We start from the raw sequence: 27,735 nt of genomic DNA on the forward strand, positions 1-27,735 counted from the left end.
GTCGGTCTGACCAATGACGACGCCAGCCCCAAAGAAGGTCAGTCAGTCTACAAATACTATGCCACCGATAAAATTCGGACTGCCCCCAACTGCACGGCCTAAGGCACTCGATCCGAAGACAGGGATCGAAACGTCCAAGAAGGTGTCGATTGGGGAAAAGGAGTCATTCTCTTGAAGAGGACATTGTGTACCGAGAGCCCTCCTATGATGAGCAGTCGAAGCTACATATCGACTCAAACTCTGGCAGACTTACTATTTATCAGAGGAAGATCAGGTCGGAAAATCCTCTTGAAACATATAAAATTTCACTCAAAAAGAAAAGGGATTCTTCCTCATCACCTGTCCTTTTTGAGACTGTAAGGTACCATGGCCAGGACACCTATGCATACTCACCCACACGCAATGATGAGGATATGGGGTATGACTACAATGAAGAATTTAATTACCCTGTGGACACGGATCAGGATGACCAGACTCAAGCCTGGACAGACCCTGTCGACCCGGGGGAGTCGCAGACTATTCCTGACACTCCTTATCCTGTCAAGACTTCGCCAACCGAGGATACAGCTGCGTTTAATGCATTAATAGAAAGGGCAGCACACAATCATGATGTGGAAATGCATGCTGACCCGATTGAAGAAGACTTCCTATTTGACACTTTCTCCACTTCGGAGAAATCAGTCAAAACATTGCCAATGTTGAAAGGTGTCCTTAAACACGCAGGAGACATTTTCAAGGAAACCACAAGAGCAAGGGTTGTTATCCCCAGAATCGAAAGAAAATACAGACCGGCACCTGTGGACCCTACATATATTAAGGGACAGCTGCCATTGGACTCTTTGGTGGTATCAAATGCTCGTAAGCGTGCCAACTCACAAACCACTGGTAATGCTCCTCCTCCAGACAAGGAGTCTAAGATATTAGAAGCTGCTGAAAAAAGGGTGGCTGCTCAAGCAGCTAATATATGGAGAATTTCTAATACACAAGCCCTATTAGCCAGATATGATAGGGCTCATTATGACACACTAGAGCAACTGCTTCAACATTTGCCTGATGCCTACAAGGAGGGAGCAGAAACACTGATACAAGAGGGAAAACTCATATCTAACGCATCCATTAAATGTGCGCTAGATGCAGCAGACACCGCAGCCAGGGCCATCAACACAAGTGTCATGCTCAGGAGACATGCTTGGTTACGCATCTCTGGGTTCAAACCTGAGATTAAAACCACATTATTAAATCAGCCTGTGAACCCTGATTACTTATTTGGTCCTGATGTGGACACAATATTAGAGAAGATTAAAAAGGACACAGAGACAGCCAAGTCTATGGGTGCCTTGCAGTCACAATAATTCAGAGGAGGCTCCTTTCGTCGCTCCGGTAACAGAGGAGCTGCACGAGGCCAGGCATCCCAGCAGACTCCATACAATAAAGGGAGCACGCAGACCACCTATAATAAAAACAATGAAGGTGGATACCGTGGCAACAGCAACAAAGGCAGAGGACGAGGGAATAACAACACCAGATCCTCCGCCAATACTAAACAGTGACGCCTTGTCACTGCCCCCAGACCATGTAACACCGGTCGGGGACGATCACAACAGTTCCTGCCAGTCTGGGAAAGCATTACCACAGACAGGTGGGTGAGACAACTTATCCAGTTCGGCTATTGTCTAGAGCTAACCTCCACTCCACCCAACATACCCCCAAGACACCGTCCTATGTCCGCAGAGCACATACACTTATTGCAGCAAGAAGTCATCAGCATGCTGCAAAAAGGGGCCATAGAACTCGTACCTGTACCTCAACAAGGTACAGGGGTATACTCGCTGCACTTCTTAATCCCCAAAAAGGACGAGTCTCTCAGGCCAATACTGGACCTCAGGCCCCTAAACCAATACATCTTGTCAGAACATTTTCACATGCTCACTTTACAGCAGGTTCTACCATTGCTCAGTCAGGGAGATTTCCTCGCAACACTAGACCTATAAGACGCATATTTCCACATACCGATACATCCAGCACACAGGAAATATCTCAGGTTTACCATACAAAATCAGCACTACCAGTTCAAGGTCCTGCCTTTCGGGGTGACAACAGCCCCCAGGGTGTTTACCAAGTGCCTAGCGACAGTAGCTGCGCACCTACGGAGGAACCATATTCACGTCTACCTCTATCTGGACGACTGGCTTATCCAAGCAAAGTCAGCCCAGCAATGTGCCAGCCACATGTCCCGCACTATTCACCTCCTACACAGCCTCGGATTCTCATTAAACTACCCAAAGTCTCATCTTCCACCCGCCCACGTACAACAGTACCTGGGAGCAACAATAGACACTCTGGCAGCAAAGGCGCAGCCAAACTCGGCAAGAATCAACAGCATTCAATTACTGATTCAGAAATTCAGACCCCAACACTCGCTCACAGCACGGGTGTTTATGCAGTTAATAGGCATGATGGCCTCCTGCATCTTCATAGTCCCTCACGCGCGACTACACATGCGTCCGCTTCAGGAGTGCTTAGCACGGCAGTGGAACCAGTCTCAAGGACAATTGAAAGACCTAGTGTTGGTGACCGGTCGCGCATACAACTCTCTGCATTGGTGAAACCCACAAAACCTTTGCAGGGGACGACCGTTCCAAGAGCCTGTACCACAAATAGTGCTGACGACGGACGCATCTCTCCTGGGATGAAGAGCGCATGTCCTCTATTACACAGTGCAGGGACTATGGACGACGCAGCAAAAGAGGATGCACATCAACCTGCTGGAACTGATGGCAATCTTAATGGCAATGAAGGCGTTCAAAGTACATTTGTGCAACAAAGTCGTGTTGATCCGGACGGACAACATGACTGCCATGTACTACATACAGAAGCAGGGAGGGACACACTCTCCACAGTTGTCACATCTAGCGCAAAGCATGTGGAAGTGGGCCATTCAGAGGAACGTATTCCTCATGGCGGAACACCTCCCAGGCAGGGACAACCAGATGGCGGATCTGCTCAGCAGACACAGCCACCAGATGCACGAGTGGGAGATACATCCCTCAGTGCTACAACCGTACTTCCAGCAGTGGGGTCACCCAGAGATAGACCTGTTCGCCACAAGGGAAAACGCAAAATGCCAAAGCTTCGCCGCCAGGTTTCCACATCCGCAGTCTCAGGGCAATGCGATATGGATGGGGTTCGGCGAGGGGTTATTCGTTTTCAGAAATTAGATGGCGCACAACATGTCGTGGTTAGGTAGTTGCAAAAAGGTAGTATTGGTTGGTGCTGCTTGTACAGAGATAACCCTATAACTCTGAAACCAAAGGGTGTAGGAACTAACCCTTAAGAAAAGTTGAACAGCCAGTCAAGCGCACACAACAAATGTAATGTTCTGAGTGTTCAAGGTATGGTGTTCAAGGATAAGATCACACACAATGTTCTTTCTGTTGTAGTTTAATGGGTATGTGAGTGGTCCTCCTGTCAAAGGAGACACCACCAAGAAAGAAAACCAGGCACTTCCCCCCACCCCTATCCCCTTCAGCCGGTCTACCAGGATTGAAGGGGACAGGGTATCAAATGCTGCCGTAAGATCAAGCAGCACCAATAAAGTGGTGTGCCCTCTGTCCACCTCAGAGCGGATGTTGTTAACTATGACAGTGAGGGCGGACTCGGTGCTGTGAGCAGCACGAAACCCATGTTGGGAAATATCAAGAAGACCCATCTTTTCTAAATATGTAGTCAGATGAGAATTAAGGTGGGCCTAGAGTATCTTTGCCGGGGCTGGAGGCAGAGATATTGGCCGGAAGTTTTTTAAGACTTCAGGATTTAGGAAAGGCTTCTTTAGAAGAGGCTTAACAACTGCCGATTTCCATGGGGTTGGAAAAGACCCCTCATTGATGGCCATGTTCATAACCTGCAAGAGAGGGGGAAGGACGGTCTCTCTGCAGGACTTCAAGATTTTTAGAGGGCAGGGATCAAAAGGCGAACATGATTTAGTGGCATCAAGAAGGCGATTTAATTTGTCCTGCGTCAGATGAGGGAAGCTGGAAAACTTGGGAGAGGAGCCCAGTTCAAGGGTCTCAGTGTGTGAAAAAGAGGAGGGGGGCAAGAGTGCCCTGTTGGTATCCAATTCAGTATTGAGGGAAGTATGAATGTCAGAAATTTTGGAGTGGAAGAAGCCTGCGATATCATCGCAGATCTCCTGCGACTCATTAACTGAATCGGTGACTTTAGGTGTTGACAAAGTGTCAATGATTTTAAAAAGCTCTCTAGATGATTTCAGTGAGGTGGTAATCTTGCTGAAGTAGTTATTTTTTTTTTTTTTCTTCAGCTATGGCCTTTTTGTATTCTCTCAAGGCTAACTTATGTAGATTTTTCCCCTGGGGGTCAGGAGAGGCATACCAGGCTCTCTCCTTCTGTCTACATTTCTGCCGTAGTAATCTTAGATGTTCCGAGAACCAGGGCGACGAGGGACTTTTCCTAGCCGAGTAATGTTTTGTAAGGGGTGCTAGCGTGTCCAGAGCGTTAGAGAGAGCAGCCGACAGACCCAGAGCAGCTTCGTTTGCATCAGGCAGAGAAAGGGGACGGATGTCTGTCAGGAAGGGGGTGAGTGTAGTGTTGGATATATTATTGTAGTGCCTCCTAATCTCCCATCCTTTCCTATTGGTTTGATCAGAACCAGAGGAAGTCATGTTGAAATAAAATGGTATTGCCCTATGATCGGACCAGGACAGGGGGATCGGAGTTCCAAATGCCAGTCTGATGTCATTAGAAAAGATACCATATAAGGTATGTCCGGCAGTATGAGTAGGGCCGTCAACAAGTTGGCTAAGCCCACAAGAGGTTAGACCCTCTATTAGAGATTTGGTGTTTTTTTTCCTCGTGTAATTCCAAATGAAAATTGAAATCAACAAGGAGGGTGAACTTAGACCTACTGATGAAAGGTTCCAGTAATGTGAGTAAATTGTGACAAAAATTAGTCCTTGGGCCAGGAGGCCTATAGCAAAGGATACCAGCAAAGGAAACCGAGGGAGCCAACTGTATGGTAAAATACAGTGCCTCGAAGTTCTCCGCTGAGGATGAGAGTGGTTCAATACGACAGGTAAAACAATCTCTGCAAATACTTCCCAATCCTCCACCCCTGCGCCCAGTTCGGTCCATTCTAGTCCGGGCATAGCCATCGGGAATAGCCTCGACTAGATCAGGGCCAGATGAAACAGAACCCCAGGTCTCTGTTATGAAGACCCAGGAAGGCTTCCTCTGTGCTACAAATTCATTAAATGCTGTCTTATTTTTAATTAAAGATCTGGCGTTAATGAGAAAGCCAGCTAGATTTTCCGGAGGTTCAAAGGACTTAGCCTTGGCCTGGCGTTTTCTAGGTGGTCTGGGACGAGCGGGTAAGGAAGGGTTGCAGCCACACTTGTTGATGAATATACCCTCCGGTGGTATAGTATGATGGCACGGCAAAGGGAGGGGGGGGTCTCAGTGAAAGCAAGGTAGTGAAACTACCTGACTCTTTCTTAGTGGAGGAGCGAGAGAGACCGTCCTGCCCGTCCTGCAGCACGTCCTCAGCGCAGACGGGCTGGACTCTGGCGTGACTCCGGCGATCATCCGGCGCATCCACAAAGCGCGTCTGCATCGCGGAGGCATCACCGTTTCTTTTATGGGCTTGACGGCTAGAGCGCTGCAGGAGAATCCTCCCACCCACCTAAGATGGCCGCCGCTAGTCTGAAGGTCCGTGTGCCTCAGCCCCAAATCGGCTGGGCACCAGTGATGCGGTTAGGTGAGTTAGCAGTTAGGGAAGCTGGCTGGTCGATAGCAGGGCGGGTCAGTAATTGGCTTTCCAAATGCGTTTTTAATGTAAGTCTTAAAAACACGACGAAGTTAAAAAGTATTTGGCTTTTCAGTCAGGCAAATAAACATAAAAGCCAGAAAGGCTTAGCACACACCACACCACCTCCCGGCTTCCGCCTCAGGAGGGAACAACATTCAGCAACATATTTTGTAGACATTTTTATTCCTAGTCTGCTGGTAAGAGGGGCTTTCTGTGTTGTCATTCACCAGTGGTACTTGGACTAGTGAGTATTTCATAATTAAAAGAATTAAGAGAGATATAATGAAATACAGCAATGAGAAATCTAAAGGAACATTTCAGAATGGCTGATAACTCATTGTACAGTAGGTTGACAGAACCATGATGACATTAAAACAAGCACTGAAAGACAAGCGCTGCCGCGAAAGTTGAAGCAACGCACACTCTGGACTTTGAGTGGAGCGCGGCCAGAGAAACCACTGTAGGGAACGGGGGAGAGGCTTCCAGGGTCAGTCCATCTACAGCGCTTACCTTACGGGAGCGAGCAGCGACAGGCGCGATAATTGCAAACAGATGGCGTCGCTGCTCGCTCCCGCAAGATAAACGCCGGGCATGCACGAGGGCATTTTGGAAACAGTGCAGTACATGCACGAGTTTCCAAAAAAGTATGGCGGGATTCCAAAAGGTCACTCCAAAGCAGCGCTTACGTGCTAGGTAGGCGAGACCTAAAAACGAAGAAAAGTTTAAGCCATTCTATTGGGTAGTTTTCTGACTTTCAATGTAAATGTACCCAAAAGATATTTGCAACTTGAGGATACCTTTAAATGCCATTTTGACAAATCCTAATAGATTAAAAGTGTGTAATGCATGCCAAAATAGTAAAGATAATAAATATAACAATAATGATGAAGATTGAGAATCCGTGAAAAAACAATTTGACCCCCATTATTAAAGAAAGTCAAATTTTACTCCTGCACTTATCAAGAGTAATCTACATCTTTTTTCCAGGATACAAAAGTGTTGGAGAGAAGTTGGTGAATACCCTTGGTAATGTACGTTGGTGGGTATGCTCAGACTCATAGGCTGTTAAAGACTTGCAATGCCCATTTCCTGATCTTTTATGGGTGAAAACCCAACTATGGTGTGTATTCGCTAAACTTGCCCATAAAATGTTGAATCTGACAAGACTTCCGGAGTATATCACGTTGTAAGATGCAACTATCCAGGCTCTTATATAGCACTTAATACTTGCTCGCAGTTATGGCAAGTAAAGGAACGGTGGCAGTCGTATGAAGTGATCTACCCAATAATAAAAAAAAATTAACGTGCAAAATATGAGACCGAGGGTGGTCTCCCTGATCATCCCTTAGGCATTGGGCCTCAAGTAGAATCTGAGTTTTACAGTAACAATTTGTGATTTGGAGTGAATGCTTAAAAGCTATTTGCACAGTATAGTGTAATTTTATGTAGCTTGTCGGTGGTGCTTAAAACATAGTTTGAAACACAGTTCATATTAGAAAGGCCGTAACTTTGCTGCATCTCCTATGCTGCAACCACTCATGTTTCTTAAAAGGAACTACACATAATGATTGTTTTGGAGATTTTAGCTTGTTTTGCTAACTTATAGCACTGACCGACTGGTTCATTTGTAAATCATTCCATATTAGCTATCACAAATTGTTTTTAGGAAGGGAAAGTAAGTGGTTGATTTCCTGCTACAGTAATCTGTGTGTAGCTTGCAGATCACATATCTCATACCTGGAAGGTAAATCTTAGCCTTTCACCCTTCAAGGGCAAACACAAAGAGAAACATTGAGTTGAGTGTGAATACCTTTTTAAAACACTAAGACACTATATGTGACTAGTAAGATACCTCTGCAAGATTAGCAGTAAATGCCTGTAAGAAATGAAGGTATTAATGTGTGTGTGGGGGGGACGGGGGGGGAGGGGGGGGGGGAGGTATCCATCTTGGGTAAGAACCAAAATCGCTGTATCCCTTGTAACCCTCATTCACAAACCTAAACTGAGCTCAACCCTATGGTAGCTTTGGCATGAAACAGGCAGGCTTAACTTGGAGGCAATGTGTAAAGTATTTATGCAGAACTAGAATTGTTGTAAAGTGGAAATGCAGAACTATAAAAGTCCGGAAACAAATCAAAGTAATACAGTAAAGTGTAATAAACCAAATGACGAAGATCCAATAAGGTGAGCTGGAGATATTTATTTTTAAGTGTAGAAATGGCACCAGGAAGCTCAAACGGCAATGATAGTCAAAGGTCACAGTAGAACAGGACCTAGGCACAATTTGACGCTGATCGCAATGGAGTGTGGGTCGGATTCCCCAACCAGGTTCCCCAGTCAAAGACTTTACCTTCTGACTTTAGTCATTTAAGTCCCAATTCACTGCAGGAGTACATTTTTAAAGTGCCCCAGGACCTCAGTGGATACACATTGAGAGTCACAGGGTGACAAGCAGAGGTCAACAGCCCAGGTCCAGTTGCCACTGGTCTGGTAGACAATTGCAGAAAAAGGCCTCTTGTAGCGTTCCTATAGCTTTAAGACGAAGGTCAGACTTATGACCCTTGGAGACCACTTCTTTTCTCTGGGCACAAGAGTGTGAGCATATCCAGTCTTCTAGGCTCCCTTCAGGTCTCAGATAGCAGGTTTAGTCTTCTGATCTTACACATCTCCAGTAGGGTTCTAAAGGGTTTGCCAAGAGATGTCACATTTATGCCTGTCATGAGCTAGTGGGTAGGAATGACCCCTGGGGGTGACCTAACAATGACGCAAAAGTTCAGAGGGCTAACCCTACCCACTTTTGGCATTTTCACGACGGACAAAGTCTTAGGCCGCACTAAACTTGGGCTCTGAGAGCTGAATGTGTATGTGTTGGGTGATTGTATTCTGGTAATCCCAGCATTGTCTCACTGCGAACGCAAAAGTCCAGTTTGGCGTAGTTCCTCTACCCACAACAATCTCGGAGACAAAAGTCTGGTATAACAAAGATGAGCTCTCAGCAGTCAGACAGTGGATACGCACATGTTGTTTTGTTATACTGTTTCCCACATTTAAAGTGCACCTGAAATGTTATATGTAAACCTAGCAGACCTGTGATACCGTAATGTCAAAAGAGGCAGACTATGATCAGTCTTGACTGGCTGGAAAGACAACAGGTGACCCCGCCCAAGTGCAGGCTGCCTTTTGCCTGTGAAAGTGGAGCCCCCCCAGTGTTATATGAGCAAGTTCACACCTCGTTCACACCTGTTTAAAGGCTAATTAATGGCTGGTCGAAGTGGGAGAGCAAAATGCAGATTTAGCTTCCAGAGGATTCCGGCTGGCGTAAAATACCTTGTCATCTTTCCAAAATGTGTTACAAATCAGACTTCACCTGTGAAGTTAGCTTGTAATAAATATTTCAAAACGTCGAAAAATAAATTTGGTGTGGTTTCCTAAACTGAGATAGCTAACCCTGCTTCTTCAAAAATAGCTTATTAGTTTTTTTATCACTGTAAGGACGTGTTTAGCATTAAACCTTTGCATGTCCTACTTTAAATACCATAAACTCTGCATTACGGCGATTTAAGGAAAACTTGCAGGGGGTGTCTTATTAATATTTAAAAGCAGAGTTTAAGCCTGTCAAAAAGTGTTATTTTGACACGTCGAATTTGCAGTATAAACCCGTACAGCAAAGCTACTGGTTGCAGGCCTACAGTCATGTTTACATTGACACTATAGTGGATGGCACAGTGAGTGCTGCAGTTTAGTAGCATACACTAGTGACTTTTATACCTCTTTCATCATGTTGAAAGGAGGAAAACAGGTTCTTCACCACTGGTTAGCAGGGAGAAGTGCACAGAGTTTTACAGTGGGTAAAAGACACGAATTTGGTTTAGGACCATGCAAAAGATGGTAATTTGGAACATACTCGGGTCTTCTACCAATTCCTGAAGGACACCGATTTAAATCTCAGAAGGACCAACATGGTCTGTATTCCAAGGCTGGTAAATTCAGTACCTTAAAATTGGGCAGTTGCTACACCAGTTACACCAGCGACCTATCGCATACCCCCAGCGCTAAGGTGCCCCCCCCCCCTCTCCTAGCACTGAAGGGACAGTACACAGTACATTTGTGTGAATGTCTTCAATTCAAATGCTAGGTGCAGCATGTTCGCCTAGGGCTCCGTGTTTATTACAGGCCTAATGGAAACAAATTAACAATTTGTTACTTTCACCTTCAGGCAGTGTGGGTGTGGACTGTGCAGTTGACGAAGGCCTCTTTGGAGAGTTGAGGGTGGCATATAATATGCCAGGAGAGCTGGAAGGTCTGAAATGCAATGCCAGTGGTCTGTTGCTGGAGTAGTCTCCACTTTTAATGAACTGGCTCAGTAATTTTGACGTGGACTTGCCTTCTTCTGTCAGGTTCTTAGTACGACTGGCCTCTTAATTCCATTGGGGCTGGTAACAGCAGATACTAGATCCATCGGAGTTATGAGACATGTGGAAACGCAACAGATCTTACCTTTCATCCACAGAGTTCAGCAGTGAAAAACAGCTGAATGCTTCGGGTGCAAACCTGGCCCAAAATGAGGAATTATTGTTGAATCTAATTCGGAATTACCAATTCCTTCATTAATTCCTCATTTCTTAGTGAACCCTCAGGGTTCCTCTCTGAAAGGGCTTGATTTTTCCTCTCCCCCCCCCCCCCCCCCCCCCCCCCCCCCCCCCCCACGCCTTCCCCCGGAATTACCGGTACCTCCCGGAATCATGAACTCTGGGGTTTGGGAAATCCAGTCAATTTACCAGGCCACTCATGAGGACCTTTATTAATGCCCTGAAAGCAGCTAAGCGATGTGAGCTTGTGTGCAGGACATGAGTTAGTTCTGTTGGTTTGAATCGCCACAGGGTAGTCTAGTCCTCAAGTCTTTCCCTCTCTGGCATTCGTTTTTTTTCCTCTTTAGGCAAAGGTGAAATATCAGACGCAAACTTGATGAGGAGTTAATGTACATTTTGGGAGCCTGTACCTAATGCCATAATTGGAACTTGGTGGATCCCCGTAACCACTGGGCCACAGTACTAAATCAACAGCTGCAATATAGCTAGCTAACCCTGGTTGAGCAAAATGAAGAATGGGCAGGAGGAGCAGCAGGAGGAAAATGGCGTTAAGAGAATGGCTTATAATGGAAGAAAGGGGGGAAAGGAAATTCATATAGGATGTGACGATGTGGAAAAGTAAAGATGATGGGGGAAATGAAGGCTGTTAAGGAGGGGAGGGTTGGAAGATGAGACATGAGAGGATGGGAAAAGGAGGGTGCAGTCTTCAGATTTATGAACATGTAGGTTCCCAGACGTGCAGACTACCTTTACCCGAGCTTAATTGAGGCGCACTTACAAACCTACATCTGAGGGTACTAGACTGACATGACAGTTAAAGGGGATAGAAATCATTAGTAAGGTGCATTGGCAGATGTGCAAGTAAGGGTCCTGTTCTTGGAACAACAGGGTGATTATGTTACAAGTCAGAACTGAGTGACATGGCACAGCTGTTAATCAAGGCCCTGCACCTGGAACAGCATGGTAATGTTACTGTAAGTCAGGATTCACATTCATTGGCAGATTTCCTCACAAGGACACTAGTCCTTGAAAAGCATTGTCGTGTTGGTGCAAATGGAACTGGAGTTCTTTGGCAAAGTGGCTTGTGAAACTCCTGGTTCTGGAACAGCAGGCTAACAGTACTACAATTCAGGATTGATGTGCATTGACACATTTACTCATAAGTGCACTTGTATTTTAAAAGCAGGGCGATGTTGATGCAGGTCCTGATTAAGGCACATTGGTAGAGTTGACTGTAACTGTCCTGGCTATGGACCAGCAGAGGGGAGGGTTCGTTGGGTCAGGAATGAGTCGTATTTGTGTAGCTTCTTGTGACAGCGGCACTGTTGGAAATGGGAGAAGGCCAGATATTGGGTTTGGTGGGACCACCTATTCCATTCCTTGGCTTTTTATTTAGCATCTTCATGCTAGGATTCCTACCTTTGATCCACCTCGAATTAGACTAACCTACTTTAAAACAATGATACTCTCAAGATTGCTGGTCAAATTTGAGCCAAATTGGCAGAACTGCTTGTGGGGCAACATACTATTAATACTTTGCAGGCAAGCCAATTGCTTGTGTGTAATCAGGAGCATGTTTATAAATGCACAGTACATGTGTTTCTTAAAGGTCTGTGCACCTCTCGCTGTAGCCAGAAATGCATCTGCTACCAACCAATCCATTCCTGCAGTTTATACTGGGAGTATAGTATAGGTAGCTCCTGATGAGACATGTAACGTCCTGTGATGACGGGAGGTGCACACGTCAATAGATATCATTTCAAATGACATTAATGTGTTAATTAGTTATTTTGGAACATGAAAAAGCATATCTATATATATATATGTTTTTGGTCACACAATGTTGGGTGCATTATACCCTAGAAATTGTAATCTCCACAGAGCATGCTGCAATTATGGAACTGTTTATCTGAGAGTGAAGAATATATGTCTAGCATAACTTTTGTTGTATGAGGGGTACTTTTCCAGTACAAAATACTAATATACTTTAAAATGTTTCCCACTGAATAGGTGTTGCAGTGTTCCGCACAGATGCAAAGTTTGGAGAATGAGAAATATTTCTCCTAATTTGTGCTGCCTCAAGGAGGTGTATCTTTTGGTGCCAAATCCTGTTTACAAATGTTAGTAGATGGCTCTTTGCATCAAATACCATGGAGGGGGGGGAATAACTTGGGAATACCCATGTACCTCCCATGAGAAGCTTCCTTGGTGGAAATTAGCACTAGTTTGCATTAGTTTGAGGAAGTTTGCACTGCAAAGTAAAAAGCAAATCAACACTTTGCACTCATTTGCATCACCTTTAGTTACTCTGCACCAGAAGGAAGCATTGATAAATGTGGCCCTTTATGTTCTTTTAAATTCTCTGGTATTTTATTTGTTTTGTTGGCTCTTACTCCCACATTCTGTCTTTTTTTTTATTATGTGTTGCCAGGTGCAGTGGTGGCTGGTGACATTTGATAGTGGTGAGGCGTAAACTTTCTTTCACTGGACACAAGGCTATTTTGATGCAGTATAATTGAGGCCAGCAACAATGTCAGCACAACACCATGGCGGAGACGCACACAAGCACAACCATATCAACTGTGACATGATGATGCTGCTGCTGCATGCCACCTAGGGAAGGAGTCTCGAATTAGGCACATTTCACCCAATAAATATATAGCATTTCCTGAACAGGAATAGGAAAAGGATGACTGCCTTCTTTCACTCCAAATGCAATGCAAGCCCTCCCATCACACAATCTAGGCACCTAGCAACATGGTCCATGCTGTTAATTATGTGGACTTAGCGCTATGTGAATGGAATTACTGAACACTCTGATACAACAAGTGCATGATGACTGCTGCTCGGATTTTCATGCCAGCCTCGGTGCACGAAAGTATGCTTTGATGACTTGTCACTGCTGGTCTGAAAGGAAGTCAGTGAAATTGCTGTGGAGCGCCCCATGCGTTTTCCAGTGTCTGCTCGCAGCAGCCTTTCAGGAGCCATGTGTTATCTGCACAGTCTCCTGCTGAGAAGCATCTTCCTGCCCTGAGAGCCATTCAAGGGAGCGTGGCGATTGGGGAACAAGGAACCTATTGTGCCACTAAAAGCGTAAAGAAGCGGGACTGCTGAATGTACATCAAAGTTAATTACCATTTAAACATCTTCCAAACAAACCACTCGCCCCAGCGAGGTCGTCCCTTAGTACCAGCTACTTGTGCCACCTCCTCTCCCTGACACAGACGGCCACACTCTGTTAGATACAGCGGTCTAGGCCTACGATTAACATCTAAAAAATAACTTGTTTTTTTATAGCGCTTGCTGTAGCAGTTTTTTTTTTTTATATGGATGTAGCGCTGTAAGTATGAAGTGTGCCATTCAGTCCCGGCTCGCAGACTCTCGGAGGGGGGGGGAGGGGGACGGGTGGGTCGTGCAGGGTTTCGCGTGAGGGTTACGGTGGGGATGGGGGGGACGTTAAAATGAAAATAAATAAAACCTACCTGACCGGTCCCATCCCGCGCTGCCTCTGTGCCTTGAGCAGGAATGCTCCCTCCCCTCCTGTAGCCAATCACAACACTGCATTGGCAGCGTTGTGATTGATGATGAGTTGCGGGCGGCTTCTGGCCGGGCACCTGTAGGAAGGCCATTTTCTCTATGTATGCTGCATGCAGCCTTCATAGAGAAAATGTAAAGTGCGCATGACTGCTTTGTCGGCCGGCTGACCAAACAGTCGGGGCACTCAGAGTGGTGCAAGCCACTTCTCCCTGGCCCGCCTCCCCACCCTCAACCAGGCATACCCTCCCATCCCGCCCCAATCAGGCATTCTGCTTTCTCGCAGCACGAGAAGCAGAAAATAAAATGGTATTTAAAATAACATTTTATTTCAGCTTCTCGCACTGCGAGAAACCAGTGGGGCGGCGCTCCAACTCCCTAATGGAGCGGCCACCGCTGGCCTGGTGCCATGTTTTGGTTTGCCTTTGGCCCACTCTTCTTCACATTGTTTATTTCATGTCTTTTGAACTCTGGACTGGACTTGTGAAGTTGCCTGGTTTCAGCTGTCTTAGCCCTGCTGGGACTTTTCTGCCCAATCAACCTCTTTTGGCACTTGACAACACCACAGGCCTGCATATGGGGTGTCTGGTGCATGGATTTCCCACCGGTAACTCAAAGGCAACCTATTGTGGCCCATTGTCCCATGGATGAACTGATGGGTGAGGAAGACATGTGCCACTTAAATAATGCTATACTTACATACTCGCATAAGGGGATATCTCATGTAGGCCTCCTTTTTACAAGCTACTTACCAGTGACCGAGATTACTCTTATCCTCTGGAGCTTAAGTGTGCATTGCTTTACACATGCTTACTGAATCTCCTTTGCTCTGCACTCCAATCTAACAATGACCAGGATGCTGTGTTTGAACCCTGGGTCTTCTACTATTCGCCCACTCTGTTTCTTCTTTATTTTCATCTTAGTGAGCAGGCCATTGTCTCGTAAGCAGATTTCTCAGCCTACTCAATCAAGTTAGCATACTGTTTTCCACACTGTAGGTCTAGGTACCTACATTGCTCTGTCCATCACTTAATTTAATGTGTACCCCTGAAACTCACAGGCTTACGTACAGCTCTTAAAGCATGTTGATATAGTATGGTTAAATCTGTTCTCTTCAGTGCTGTTTGTTCACTGAAACACTTACTTTGTAGATGCAGATCCTAGTAGTTGAGTACTTCTTCAGGGTGAGTGGCAACTGCCTGTGCTTGGGTAGGACTTGGAATCACCGGAATAGTCCTTGCGGGGTTTGGGGTGGGGCCTTTAGGTTTTGTTACTCCACTTTATTACGGTGAGAAAGAGCCTCTTTTTGACATGGTTAGCCCCACTTTTAGCCTGTTAGTTGATGTAGTTTCGATTGTAGTGCACCGGGTACCTGCCAACAAGGTCCCTTGTGCCCGTGATTCAATTGGCCCTTCAGTCCCCCTGTAAGTCCCTAGAAAATGGTACTTGGGTACCCAGGGCATGGGGCCTGAAGAGGGTCCCCTAGGAACCCCTCACCCAAGCACTGCAGAATGCCACTGCAGCATGCATGACCTGGTGCAGACAAAATGACAAAGTCAACATGGCATACTTGTGCCATGCCAACGTGCACTCCTAAGGTATAAGTTACCCCGCTAGCAGGCCTTCTAGTCCTAAGGCAGGGTGCACAATACCACAGGTGTGAGCATAGCTGCATGAGCAGATATGCCTCTACATTATTTGTCCGTTCTTAGATATTGTAAGTGCCAGGGAAAACATAGTAAGTACAGCGGCTGTAAACTCGACAGCTCGAGTTCACCAGCACCATAATGGCTGTTTTAGAGGAGTAGTTTGGTACCAAACACTCCTGGTTACAAACACTGATGCCAGTGTGGGATTTATTGAACCATATACTCAGAGGGCACCTCAGAGGTGCTCCCTGAAAACCTAACAACCCTGGAGTGGTCACAGACAGACTTTGGGCAGCCTGCCACCACCAGACATTGTGCTGGACCCCTGTGTGGAGAGCCTCTGATCTCTGGAATCGGACACAATGCACATCCTGGGGGTGGGTGTCACACCTCCTCTGCCAGGAAGGTCACAATACTCAAGAGGGAAGCTTCAAAGGCCTGCCACCTTTGTAATGTGACCCCAGCCTCTGCTGCTAGCAGCAGATGGCAGCCCCTGGTTTACACCCCCATTTTGGGTGGGGAAACTGGCGGGAAAACCTAGGAAGAATGAGGTGTTCCCACTTTTGCCAACTCCACCCCTAAGGTGGTGGAGGCGAGTGAAGCACTTTTTTCAGCCCCGCCATCTTGAAGATGGGGACCCTTCTAATCAGGGCTAGGACTATGCCCCCACCCACAGGAGGGTGGCATAATTGAGGGTGTAGTCACCCCAGCTAAGGGGCCAATTGGCCGTACCTGCCACTCCCCTAAAACACCCCTACATTTAGTATTTAGGTGGCTCCCCCAGACCTGGAAACTAGTGCCTGCTGACTAAAGACGAAAAAGGACAAAGAAGATGCTGTGCAGAAGACTGAAGACACCTACTGAATTGGCAGCCCTACCGGCATGTCTGCAGCCCTTGGAAATCCTGCAAAAAAAACTACACCTGTTCAGCAGTCGGCGACCTCCACAAACCCTGGGAGGACTGCCTGCCTCTGAAAAAGACCAGAACTCCTGAGGACAGCGGCTCTGTCCACAAAGAAACCTACACAAAGGACACCAGTGCCCTCCAGATCTACAAGTCCTGCCCACTCTGCACCGGACGTCTCCGGCCCATGTCCACGTGGCCCACTGATCCAGAACACGTTACCCGGCGATCCTGATCTCATGTCCAGTGCTGGCTGACCTCTCTTGGACTCCACAACCATACCAGCTGAGTGAATCCAGAGGCTCTCCCCGACTGTGACCAGCCCCGGTAAGAAGAATCAGACATAAAAGAAAACCCCTGCACCCGAACCCCCTGGGCCTTGGTGAGCGGAACTAACGGTGCCCTTACGAGAGGCAGCTTCCTACAGTTACGCATGGTGCTGCAAACATATGTGAACAGAAAGAACTCTACAAGGATACAGTATGTTTAGTCCTATGTGGTTTGCTGAGTCTAAACGTGTGACTATTCATATTCACAAGCGCCTTTGTTGGGCTTGTAGATTGGATTTGCCTTAAAAGAAGACGTGTCGGGGCGTGGCCAAGATGGCGACGGAGTAAGACGCTCTCTGCGTTCCCTCCGGCGCCGAATTCGACAAAGCACCGAATAGCACCCCCGGGACCGTGCTTTGACCGGTGGTTCTGTGGCCAAGGGGCACCGGAGCATAGTGGCTGAGTTCTGGTGGCGGCGCTGGTCCCTCGGAGCGTCCCGCGAGGAGAGGCGCGCTCTTGGAGCGGAAGCGGTGGAGGGCCTGTCCGACGCCGGACTGGCGTAGGAGGGAAGCCGACAGGAAGTGCAGGCAGAGCGGTCGCCGTCAGGTGGTGGAGGTCGGCCCGATTCCTGGAGCGGCGCCTCATTAGCCTCAGTGGCCGACAGGACCTCCGGGGGTCGGCATTGCCCCACTGCCCCCCTCCCGTGTATCGAGCTGGGTGGAGCGGCGGCTGAGCTGGGGGCTGTGTGCAGATCGGCGGAGCGGAGGCCCTGCAGCACGGACTGAGGTGAGCACCTGGAGGCAGCCGGGGGGCTCAGGACCGCGATCTGGCCCACGAAGGGCGCCGACTGAGCCGGACTGCTGGGCGGGAGGTGTGAGGAGGCGGCATTGAGCTCTGGCCGGGAGTGAGGACGGCCTGGTGCAGGTTGGGCGGCCCCCCCGGTGTGGGTCGCCTGAAGATTGCGGCCACGTGCAGCCTACACTTGCGGGGCACCCTGGACGGCGGCGGCCTATAGTGGAGGGGGAGACGAGGCGCCTGGAGTCTCAGCTGCGACCTACGACCTGAGTGAGGCTCGGCTCGGGGGGCCTGTGCCGCGCAGTGACCTGGGCGCCCTTAAATCGGGGAGCGGTGGCCCGGACATGTGAGGCGCTCTCTGGTCTTTGGGGGCACGCACACCACTGACCTGTGACCTGGGGGGGGCTGTCGCAAGATCTGAAGGGCTGGCCGTGCAGTGGAGCGGTCCTGATATAGCGGCCCTAGCACCTCGGAGAAGGACACAGGGAGGCCCTCGTGGACGGCGATTGACGCTGTGAGTTGTGATCGACGGCGAATTGAGATCGGCTTGGGGAGACGCACACGGCCGATCTTGTGATGGCGAACAACCAGAGGAGGGGGAAGCCTAACAAGGATGGCCTGACCAGGGGCTCCCATCTTCCGCCATCGCCTGGGGCGGGCTCCTCCTCCATGTCAGGGGACGGTGAGGCGCCGGTCACAAAAGCGTTCATGACTGAGCTGTTTGCTTCCATTAAAGATGACATCTCGGAGCTGCGGTCCCAGCTCGCGTCGGACCTTAGGGAGGTGAGGAGAGACCTGGATGGGGTTGGCGAGAGGGTAGCCACCCTAGAGGACCATGATCTTACTCTGGCTAATGATGTCCATCAGCTGCAACAGGATGTGCTGCGTCTTAGGGAACAGAATCTGGATCTGCAGTCCCACGCGGAGGATCTGGAGAACCGCTCCAGGCGGAACAACATCCGTATTAAGTCGGTACCATGGGACGGGGAGTCCGGCGATTTGAGAGGCTATGTCCTGGAGCTGTTCCGGCAGATCTTGGGCGACGAAGAACTTACGGATGTCAAAATGGACAGGGCCCATAGGGTTGGTCTTCCTAGGCGCGGGGGGGGCCCTCCGCCGGACATCCTAGTCTGCATCCACGATTTTCAGTTGAAAGAGCGCATTCTGAAGAAGGCCCGGGAGGCTACGTCTATCCAGTTTCGTGGGCACCACCCGCAGCTGTACCAGGATTTGGCAGCTTCTACTCTACAGAAACGGCGTGAGTTCAGGCCAGTGACTGCCTTCCTGCGGGACCGCGACATTGCTTACTCCTGGGGCCACCCGTTCCGCATCATATTTCGTTGGAACAACAGGCTTGAACAGATCAGGTCCCTTCAAGTGGCCATGGATCTATTGGGGATCGACGGACCGGATGCTTCGCCTGGCGATAGGAGTCCCTCTGCAAGGGGCCGGCGGAGGTCCCCCTCCTGGCACAGGGTGGGCGGGGAGGGGGGGAGGAGGGTGCCTGACAGGCCCACCAGCATGCAAGAACGGGTCGACGCGGTGGCCTCGGTTGCCACCGCCACGCTGTCTGCCTCTCAGCTTGGTTCCGGGGCGGCGTGATTTCTGAAGAGGGATCTGGCTGGCGCCGGAGGGGCGCACCCCTGCAGGTATCGTGGGTTCATATGTACTTTGTGAGAAGACGCCCAGGTACGAGACTCGTGGGGGACATCGGCCGATGTCTCCTTGCCGTCCCATGGAGGACTCTTTTGGACTTCTGATGGTTTGTGAGGGGGTTTCTGGGGGGGGGGAGGGTCTGGGAGGGGATGTTTGGGGTGTTGGGGTTGGGGGTGAGGGGGGGTGTTGGTGGTGACGCGGTCGTGCTGTGGATGGTGTTGTGTGGTGGTGAGTGGGAGAATGGGAGGTGCTGTTGGTATGGGGGATGCGAGGCGGATGGGCTTGGGACTCGAGGTTGGGACAGTGGGGCGGAGGGTTGGCGGGAGCCTGATCTTAACATGTGTTGTACCCAGGGCATCTTCCGGCAGGGGTGGAGGGCCTGCCCCCGAGTTATAGAGGATTCTTGTTTTTTGTCTCCCGATGCCTGTTAGCATAGGGACCTGGAATGTTAAGGGACTGAACTCTCCGCAGAAAAGGCAAAGGGTGTGGAAATATATAACGGACCACCAATTAGATATAGTGGGTCTGCAGGAAACTCACCTTACACGCACGGATGAGCTGCGTCTTAAGCATAAGGCATATCCTCTGATATACAGATCCTCTGCGTCCACAAAGCACAAGGGGGTGGCCCTCCTCTTCCATGCCTCGCTGCGTTTTCAGCCTGTGGCGATACGCACGGACAGGGAGGGCCGCTGGTTGATGGTGAGGGGGTTGGTTCAGGGGAGGCTCTGTACCTTTGTTGTGCTGTATGCTCCTAATACTGGCCAGAATAAGTTTTTGCAAGGTTTACTGCAGAAAGTGGGTGATTTTGTTGAAGGGCAGTTGTTCATCATGGGGGACTGTAATTTGGTATGGGACGGGGCGCTGGATTGTTCTGGCGCTCGCAGGGCGGATACTGGTGTGTTCTCAGAGGTGTCGCGGCAAAAAGTGGTGGACATGGGGTTGGTTGATGGGTGGCGGTTTCTACATCCAACGTCCAGGGATTACACGTTTTTTTCTCATGTACACCGCTCATATTCCCGACTGGACCATATATTCCTTAGCCAGGCTCTTAGAGGAGATGTCCTTGACTCCACCATACTGCCCCTCTCGGTCTCGGACCACAGCATGCTGGTACTTACTCTGCGCTGGTCGTCGACAGGCTCCGGGCAACGGAAATGGTATTTCCCGGCCTCGGTGCTTCGGGACGAGGCTTCTAACAAGGCGCTGCGGGTGGCCATTAGGGAGTTCTTTGCCCTCAACCCACCGTCTGATACCTCGGTAACCAACACGTGGGATGCCTTTAAGGCGTCCATCAGGGGCACTTGTTTGGGCCTTAACGCGCAACTCAATAGGATGCGACGCAAGGAGAGGGAGGCCCTGGAGGCTGAACTGGCTTCTCTCGAGCAGGCGCATAAACTCAACCCCTCGAGGGTGACCCTCCGGCCTCTCACGGCGGTACGGGGGAAACTGAGGGCCCATTACAGTAACAGGGCGGAGTTTACCCTACTGAGGTTGGGCCGACAGTCCTACTCTTGTGGTAACAAAGTGGGGAGGCACTTGGCCCGACAGCTTCGTGACAGGCGGGAACGTGAGTACATTGGAGGGATTCGCGACTCTGCTGGACAGCTGCAGCATCGGGACGAGACGAAGGCGGCCATCTTCGGTCGCTTTTACTCGGACCTATACAAGGGGGAACAACTAGGAACGGCTGCCCAGAAGGAATACCTGGGGCGTCTACCCCTTCCGCAGGTGTCTAAGGAATGGAATGAGCTCTTAGGGGCACCGATTACCAGGGAGGAGGTGCTAGCGGCTATTACGAACTTGAAGCTTCACAAGGCGCCTGGCCCGGACGGTTACACTGCTGTGTTTTATAAATCTTACGCCTCCGAGCTCTGTGACTTCTTGGTCGCCCTTTTTAATGACGTGGCCGCCTCTGGTTCCTCCACTGGCTCCCTGGCGGAGGCGATGATTACGGTCTTGCCAAAGCCGGGGAAGGATCCGGCACAATGCGCCTCCTTTCGCCCGATAGCGCTTCTTAATTTGGACGCCAAACTGTATTCGGCGATACTGGCGCGTAGGCTCCAAGACCTTATGCCGGCGCTGATCCATCCGGACCAGTCTGGCTTCATCAAGGGGCGCCAGACGCATGATAACACACGTCGGGTGGTGCATCTCATAGAAAAAGCGGAACGATTTCGTATTCCGGCGGTCCTAGTGGGCCTGGACGCCGAGAAGGCCTTCGATAGGGTGGATTGGGGGTTCCTTTTCAATACCATGACTGCCTTTGGTTTTTCGGAGACCTTCATCACTATGGTGAGGGCCAACTACTGCTGCCCCCGGTCCCGGGTTGCGGTGAATGGTCATATGTCGGCATTCTTTGCTCACACTCGCGGCACTAGACAGGGTTGCCCTCTGTCCCCCCTGCTATTCGCGCTGAGCATTGAGCCGCTGGCGGTGGCGGTGCGGGAGCATGATGGGATCCGAGGTTTACCATTCGCGGGGGAACAGCATAAGATTTCGCTCTTCGCGGACGATGTCTTGCTCTCTGTTACTGATCCGGAGAGCTCGCTTCCTTGCGTCAGGGAGGCCTTGTTGGAGTTTGAGGGAGTGGCGGGCTTTAAGGTCAACTATAGCAAGTCGCACATCCTGAATCTTACCCTGTCGCAGGTCGAGAGGGACAGGGTGCGGCCGCTGACTCCGTTGGCCTGGGCCACGGGTTCGATTGTCTACCTGGGGGTCCATCTGACTCCGACGGTGGGCGGGCTATTCCAGGCTAATTTCCCATCCTTGCTGGCGAAATCCCGGGCGGAATTGGACAGGTGGAAGCCGAAGTTTCTGTCATGGCTGGGCAGAATCCATGCCGTGAAGATGGTCCTCCTCCCTAAATTCTTATATTTGTTCCAAGCCTTGCCTATCCCCATGGGCAGCGATTTCTTTCGGCGCCTCAAGACTTCTTTATTGCGTTTCGTGTGGCAGGGGGGTCAGGCACGGGTCTCCTATGCGGTTCTCCGTCGACCGAGATCGGAGGGTGGGGTTGGGCTCCCGGACCTGCAGTTATACTACAAAGCGGCGCAACTGAGAGTTTTGGTGGAATGGTCGCAACAGACCTCCGAGAAACACTGGCTCCATATGGACCGATGCGTTGCTGGTAGGTCAATCTGGGACCTGGCCTGGAAACCGAAGAAGGACCGCCCCCTCAATGCATATATCAGCACTCCCACCAGCACGGTGTTGAAGGTGTGGGACTCACTGGCGGGAGATGACCGTTGGACCACGTTCCCTTCGCCGTTTACGCCCTTGCATTTCAACCCGGCTTTCCCGCCGGCGCTACATGAGGGGCCGTTTGCGGTGTGGAGGGAGGGGGGGTGTCGGGCGTTGACCCATTTGTTCCACGGCCTGGACACCCTCACTTTCGCTAACTGTATGAGGGATTATGGGGTCCCTCAGACTGAACAATTCCGGCATGTTCAGCTGCTTCACTGGGCTACGTCGCCTGGAGTGGTGGAGGCGGCTACGAGACCACCGACGCCGTTTGAAGCCTTTATTTTGCGGACGTCTGCCATGAAGGGGGCCATTTCCTTCCTTTACCAGCTGCTGCTTCAATCGGCGATAGCTCCTCGACCTCGTTATATGGGGCAATGGGAGGAAATGCTGGGGCGAGATGTCTCGGACGCGGAATGGTCGGCGCTGTGGCGCGACTTGACGACCTTTAACCATTCCTTGCACTTGAGGGAAGCCCACCTCAAAACGGTCATGCAATGGTATATGTGCCCGACTAGGCTTCACCGCATTTTCCCGAGGACCTCGGATAAATGCTGGAGGGGTTGCGGACTTTTGGGGGACTTCCGCCATATCTGGTGGGACTGCCCGGTGATCCGTCCGTACTGGGAGGAAATCCTCTCCCACATGAAGGACATATTGACTTATCCCATTGATGACTCTATGGCCTGTGTCCTGCTAGGGCTGCGTGACCCTGGCCTCATCTATCAGACCAGAGCAGATAAAAAGATTTTGTGGCTGTGCCTCGGCGCAGCGAAGCTCACACTGGCTGCGGCCTGGAAGAAAAAGGAGGCCCCGGCGGTCTCATTGTGGCACGCGCGGCTGTGGAGGTTGCTCAGTCTGGAGAGAGTGGCGGACATCTTCCTGGGCCAGTATAAGAATTTCCGGTATCAGTGGGGTCCTCTGGTTACGTTTCTGTCTAAGGGGTTGCCCTCGGCCGTATGCCCGGCCTCTTTGAGGTCGATGCACCTCTTTCAAGTGTAATGTGGATATGATTGAGTGTTGAGTGAATGGCGTCACCACCGGGGGGGAGGGAGGGGGTGGGATGGGGATGTTGGTTGTTCTGTTTTTTTGGGCTGTGGAGGATCCACGAATTGATTATCTGCACCGCTTGTATGGAACTTGGAGGGCTGGGGTCCGGCACATTGCGGCACTGGTCGTCCTAGCTGAACTGACCTAATGATAAGCTGGTAGAACACTGTGTACAGTGGTCCTAATTGCTATGTTGTCTCGAGCCTGGACTGGATATGCGTATGATGTGGCTTGGGTCACTGCTGATGTGCGTACAAGGATTTTACCATGATTTTGGGTTCTGTGCGGTTCCCCCGCAGCCCTATGTTTATTTTCCTATGCAACTCAAAATAAAATAAAAAATTTACAAAAAAAAGAAGACGTGTCAGTACTGCATTTTGATGACTGTTGTCCCCAATTGAGTTCTGATGGTAAACAGTTTCCTTTTGACCTCCTGGCTAAGGGTGAAAATTGCAAAAAACACAATTGATGGACAGAATGTAGAACAATGTCATACAATTACCCCAGTACAAGGATCTGGGCCTAAATCCATCGTTATTTTGCACTCCACACCACCCTGGGTTAGACACTGGCTATATGCAAATCAGCTCTGACCCTGTGCCTCATGGGAACAGTCCAGTCCGAACTACCAATCCATGTCTTTCCCAGACCGGAATCAAGCATCCAAGGACCGGTTTCTGGCTATCAGCCTTCATCAGCCTGGATAGCTTGACTCCAGTGGTGTGGAGAGCCTGGGACTCGCGTCTGAGCATACCCAGCCCACTCGGGCTGAAAATTGCAAAAAACACAGTTGATTGACAGAATGTAGAACAATGTCATACATTCACCCCAGTACAAGGATCTGGCCTAAATCCATCGTTTTTTTGCACTCCACACCACCCTGGGTAAGACACTGGCTATATGCAAATCAGCTCTGACCCTGTGACTCATGGGAAAAGTCCAGTCCGAACTACCAAGCCATGTCTTTCCCAGACCGGAATCAAGCATCCAAGGACCGGTGATGGATTAAACCCAGATCTTTTGACTGGGTGTGAGTGTTTGATTCAGATGCTCCGTCCATCACCACCCCCTTTTGTATCGCTTTTGGCCGCCATAAGTGTGGCAGGGTATGCTCAGACGTGAGTCCCTTGCTCACTTTGCCACTGGATTCAAGCAAGCCGGGCTGAAGACGGCTGGAATGCCAGAAACCGGTCCTCGGAAGCTTGTTTCCGGTCCAGGGAAGACATGGCTTGGCAGTTCGGGCTGGACTGTTCCCATGAGGCACAGGGTCAGACTGATTTGCATATAGCCATGTCTGAACTGGGGTGGCAGAGTGGGCTAAAGAACGGTGAGGGATTAAACCAAGCTCTTGTGACTGGGTGTGAGTGTTTGATTGATTCAGATGCTCAGTCCATCACCACCCCCTTTTGTACCGCTCCTGGCTAAGGGTGTCCGATCTGTTCTAGAGCAGTTCTTTTGTATTTAGTGTTTTATAACTTGATGATGTTTCTTTGCTGCAAAGTCTGCTTTTATCTCAGTGGTGGTGTTAAAACTTAAGACATATGCTGTTTGGAAGATTAAATTATCCTGCTTTTTTCTATTTGTTCAAGTTGTATGAGCAGACAGTTTGGAACCTAGTTTTGCTACACAGGTTCAGGTATACACCGCCTGTATGATTATTTTTAAAATAATTTAATTGAAATGTATTTTATTATTTTACTAGGGCCGTGCAACCAGGAAGACTGGATCAGTGCTGTGCGCCCAGTCATAGAGAAGCGCATCCAGAAGTGAGTATACACTTTTCCTATGGTAGTGAGCTTTTCACTGCAGGAAAGTCACTGATTTACACTCTGTGACAGTGAATTTCAATTTGTGCAATCTCCTTTCTGCTGCCTGCTTCTCTTCTTACTCCTGTTGGCACCTCTCTTTTGATTTAGCTAATTGTTAACTGCATTATTCTCTTTTTGGGGAAGGGTTGCTTTCAGTCCTTCATCTGTGAAGATGAACAGGCGGGCTGCAATCTGGATATAAAGATCACTTCTTTTCCATTTTTAAAATTTTTGTTTTTTATTTGTCTCGGGATAAGGTTTTGTCCTCCCTCTGTTTTGATAATGACTATAGTTAAGGCCTGTTCTGTTAAGATTTATTGCAATGGGTGTTTTCCCCTCCATTGTCTTTGGTCAGCTCCCACTCTCACCCTATAATGCAGGCCCTTTTTGATAAAGAGCCTCCTGTGGTGGGAAGTTATCCTTGTAAGACGAAATATCCTTGTATGGTGTCTTTTGGGCTTCCGCCTTTTTTGAAGCCTGCAAACATATGTTATATGGAAATATGAGGAACCGAGTTGAGGGTTTACAAACAAAAACAAAATCGAGTATTCTGGCAGTACTCTGGGAAGTGATCCAACACCCTCCTCCCCCTTCTCTTTGGGCTTTGCAGAGACCCTCTGTGAAACCTCTGGAAGTCCATCAGAGAAGAAGAGCTCTTATTCTGGCATTGAGGGGCTTACAGATCTCCTACATTTGGCTGAGAAAGCTATCACCATCACATACCTTGGGTGTTAGAGGCATACACCACTGACATCCTCTACGTCTTCGTAAACGCTGAGGGGTGCTGCCATTGTGATCAGAAGTGTTTTAATAAAGCTTTAAGACCTCACCTTCAGCCAGATGATGCTCATGAGCAAATCTACCTCTTCAATCTGTCTCTGTTTCCAACTGGCTCTACGCAGGGACCAGAGCATTTAATGTGGACGGACTGATTAGCATATGGCTGGGGCCAAACTAAGGTGACATTGTGGGTGAAAAACTATGGATTGGGATGCAGCCCAAGCAATTGCCAGCAGATGAGATTAATTCCAATGTTCCATCAATTACCTTGTTTTTGCATTTGACTCATGAATGCTGACATTAACTTGTGCTGGGCATGTGGATGGTAGGATTAAGTGCTGCTAGGCACATGAATGGTGGTCATGCCTTTCACTGTAGGTTCAAAGCAGGCAGTGTCTTTATATGTGTACGGAGATTGATGTACACTTTTTGGCATGTGAAAGTATCTGGTTTAACTGCAAAATGTGTTCAAGTCTAATCACCATTGTATGTACTACACCCCTGAGTAACTATGCACACATACAAAGTAAATGATTACTGTATATATGGGTCAACAGACTTATTATTAAAAAGTCAGTTTACTTTATTAACTCAACATCTCTTTAAGACCATAATATATAGAATTTAATCTAGGCAAAATTTCAAACCAATGGAAAGTAATCACATCAGCATACAGTCAGGCATTCACACAGTACACCATCAATATGCAATGATTTTGATATATCTTCTTTTCTTCAGTCTGGGCTAAATTAGTCCAGAATTCTTTGTAAACAATTAATCTCATTGAATAATATATAATATCACAAAAACCATGATCACTGTAAGGCAGAGTTCATGGCTTAAATTGTTGATGAGTCTTCATGAAATCAAATCTACGCGTGCTTTGGCGGCGCAAGCGCCTTCATCACGAGAGGTACAATTAAAACTGTAGGATACCTGAAAATATATATCCTCAGTTTAGGCCTGTCATTACGATGAATCAATACTAAAGGTTAATATACAAATTATAAGGTTGGTTTACCCATAGGCAAGACCCTTCACCCTAAAAAAGAAAAGTTAAGGAATAAATCAAAAGGGATCAGGTAGCCTTCTGTTTACTAGTGGGAGAAATTACAATAAAGGATTTTAGTGAGGAAAACACATAATTCAACATGTGATACTAGATACCAAAGTCCAGAGTATCCAGAAAAGGAAAGACACGTAATATCAAGTGCAAAAGAGTTTCATAAAATGGTGAAGAGATGCACTACTTCAAGCAATGTGGTTGCAACTCGCACGAGGAATAATGCAGCTTTGGTATATATCGCTTACCAATCGTGAAAATCGAAATCACTCTAATCACGCTAAAACAAAGAGATGCACAGGGAGGATAACTCGTATTGGTCTCTACAAAGAAAACGATGTGCAGGAATTTGAGATGTCTCATTTCAATGTATGCAGCTCAGTGAGCAAAAAATAACTCAAACCTCAATAATAAAGGAGGCATAGAGGTGTACCTTTTATTCTTGGACAGCAGGTGTCAAAAGGTTTAATGTCAGGAGATTTGAATGGGACCAGTCCCAACTTGCCCAGGATTGCAAGTTGACTATGTGAGTTTGGGGATATAGACGAACTCTTGTCCTAAAAGATTCTAAATA

General features: G+C 48.8%; 1 protein-coding gene across 1 annotated transcript in view; it reads left to right on the top strand.

The window, feature by feature from the left end:
• UCHL5 (ubiquitin C-terminal hydrolase L5) overlaps positions 1 to 27,735 on the top strand; it is a 244,634-nt gene that overhangs the window by 140,196 nt on the left and 76,703 nt on the right. The window contains exon 7 of the mRNA XM_078641508.1: positions 25,213 to 25,276. Within this exon, the coding sequence (XP_078497634.1) occupies positions 25,213 to 25,276 (64 nt within the window). The remainder of the gene's footprint in view (positions 1 to 25,212; positions 25,277 to 27,735) is intronic.

The sequence above is a fragment of the Lissotriton helveticus genome, chromosome 1_1 (genome assembly GCF_964261635.1).
Source record: "Lissotriton helveticus chromosome 1_1, aLisHel1.1, whole genome shotgun sequence".
NCBI lineage: Eukaryota > Metazoa > Chordata > Amphibia > Caudata > Salamandridae > Lissotriton > Lissotriton helveticus.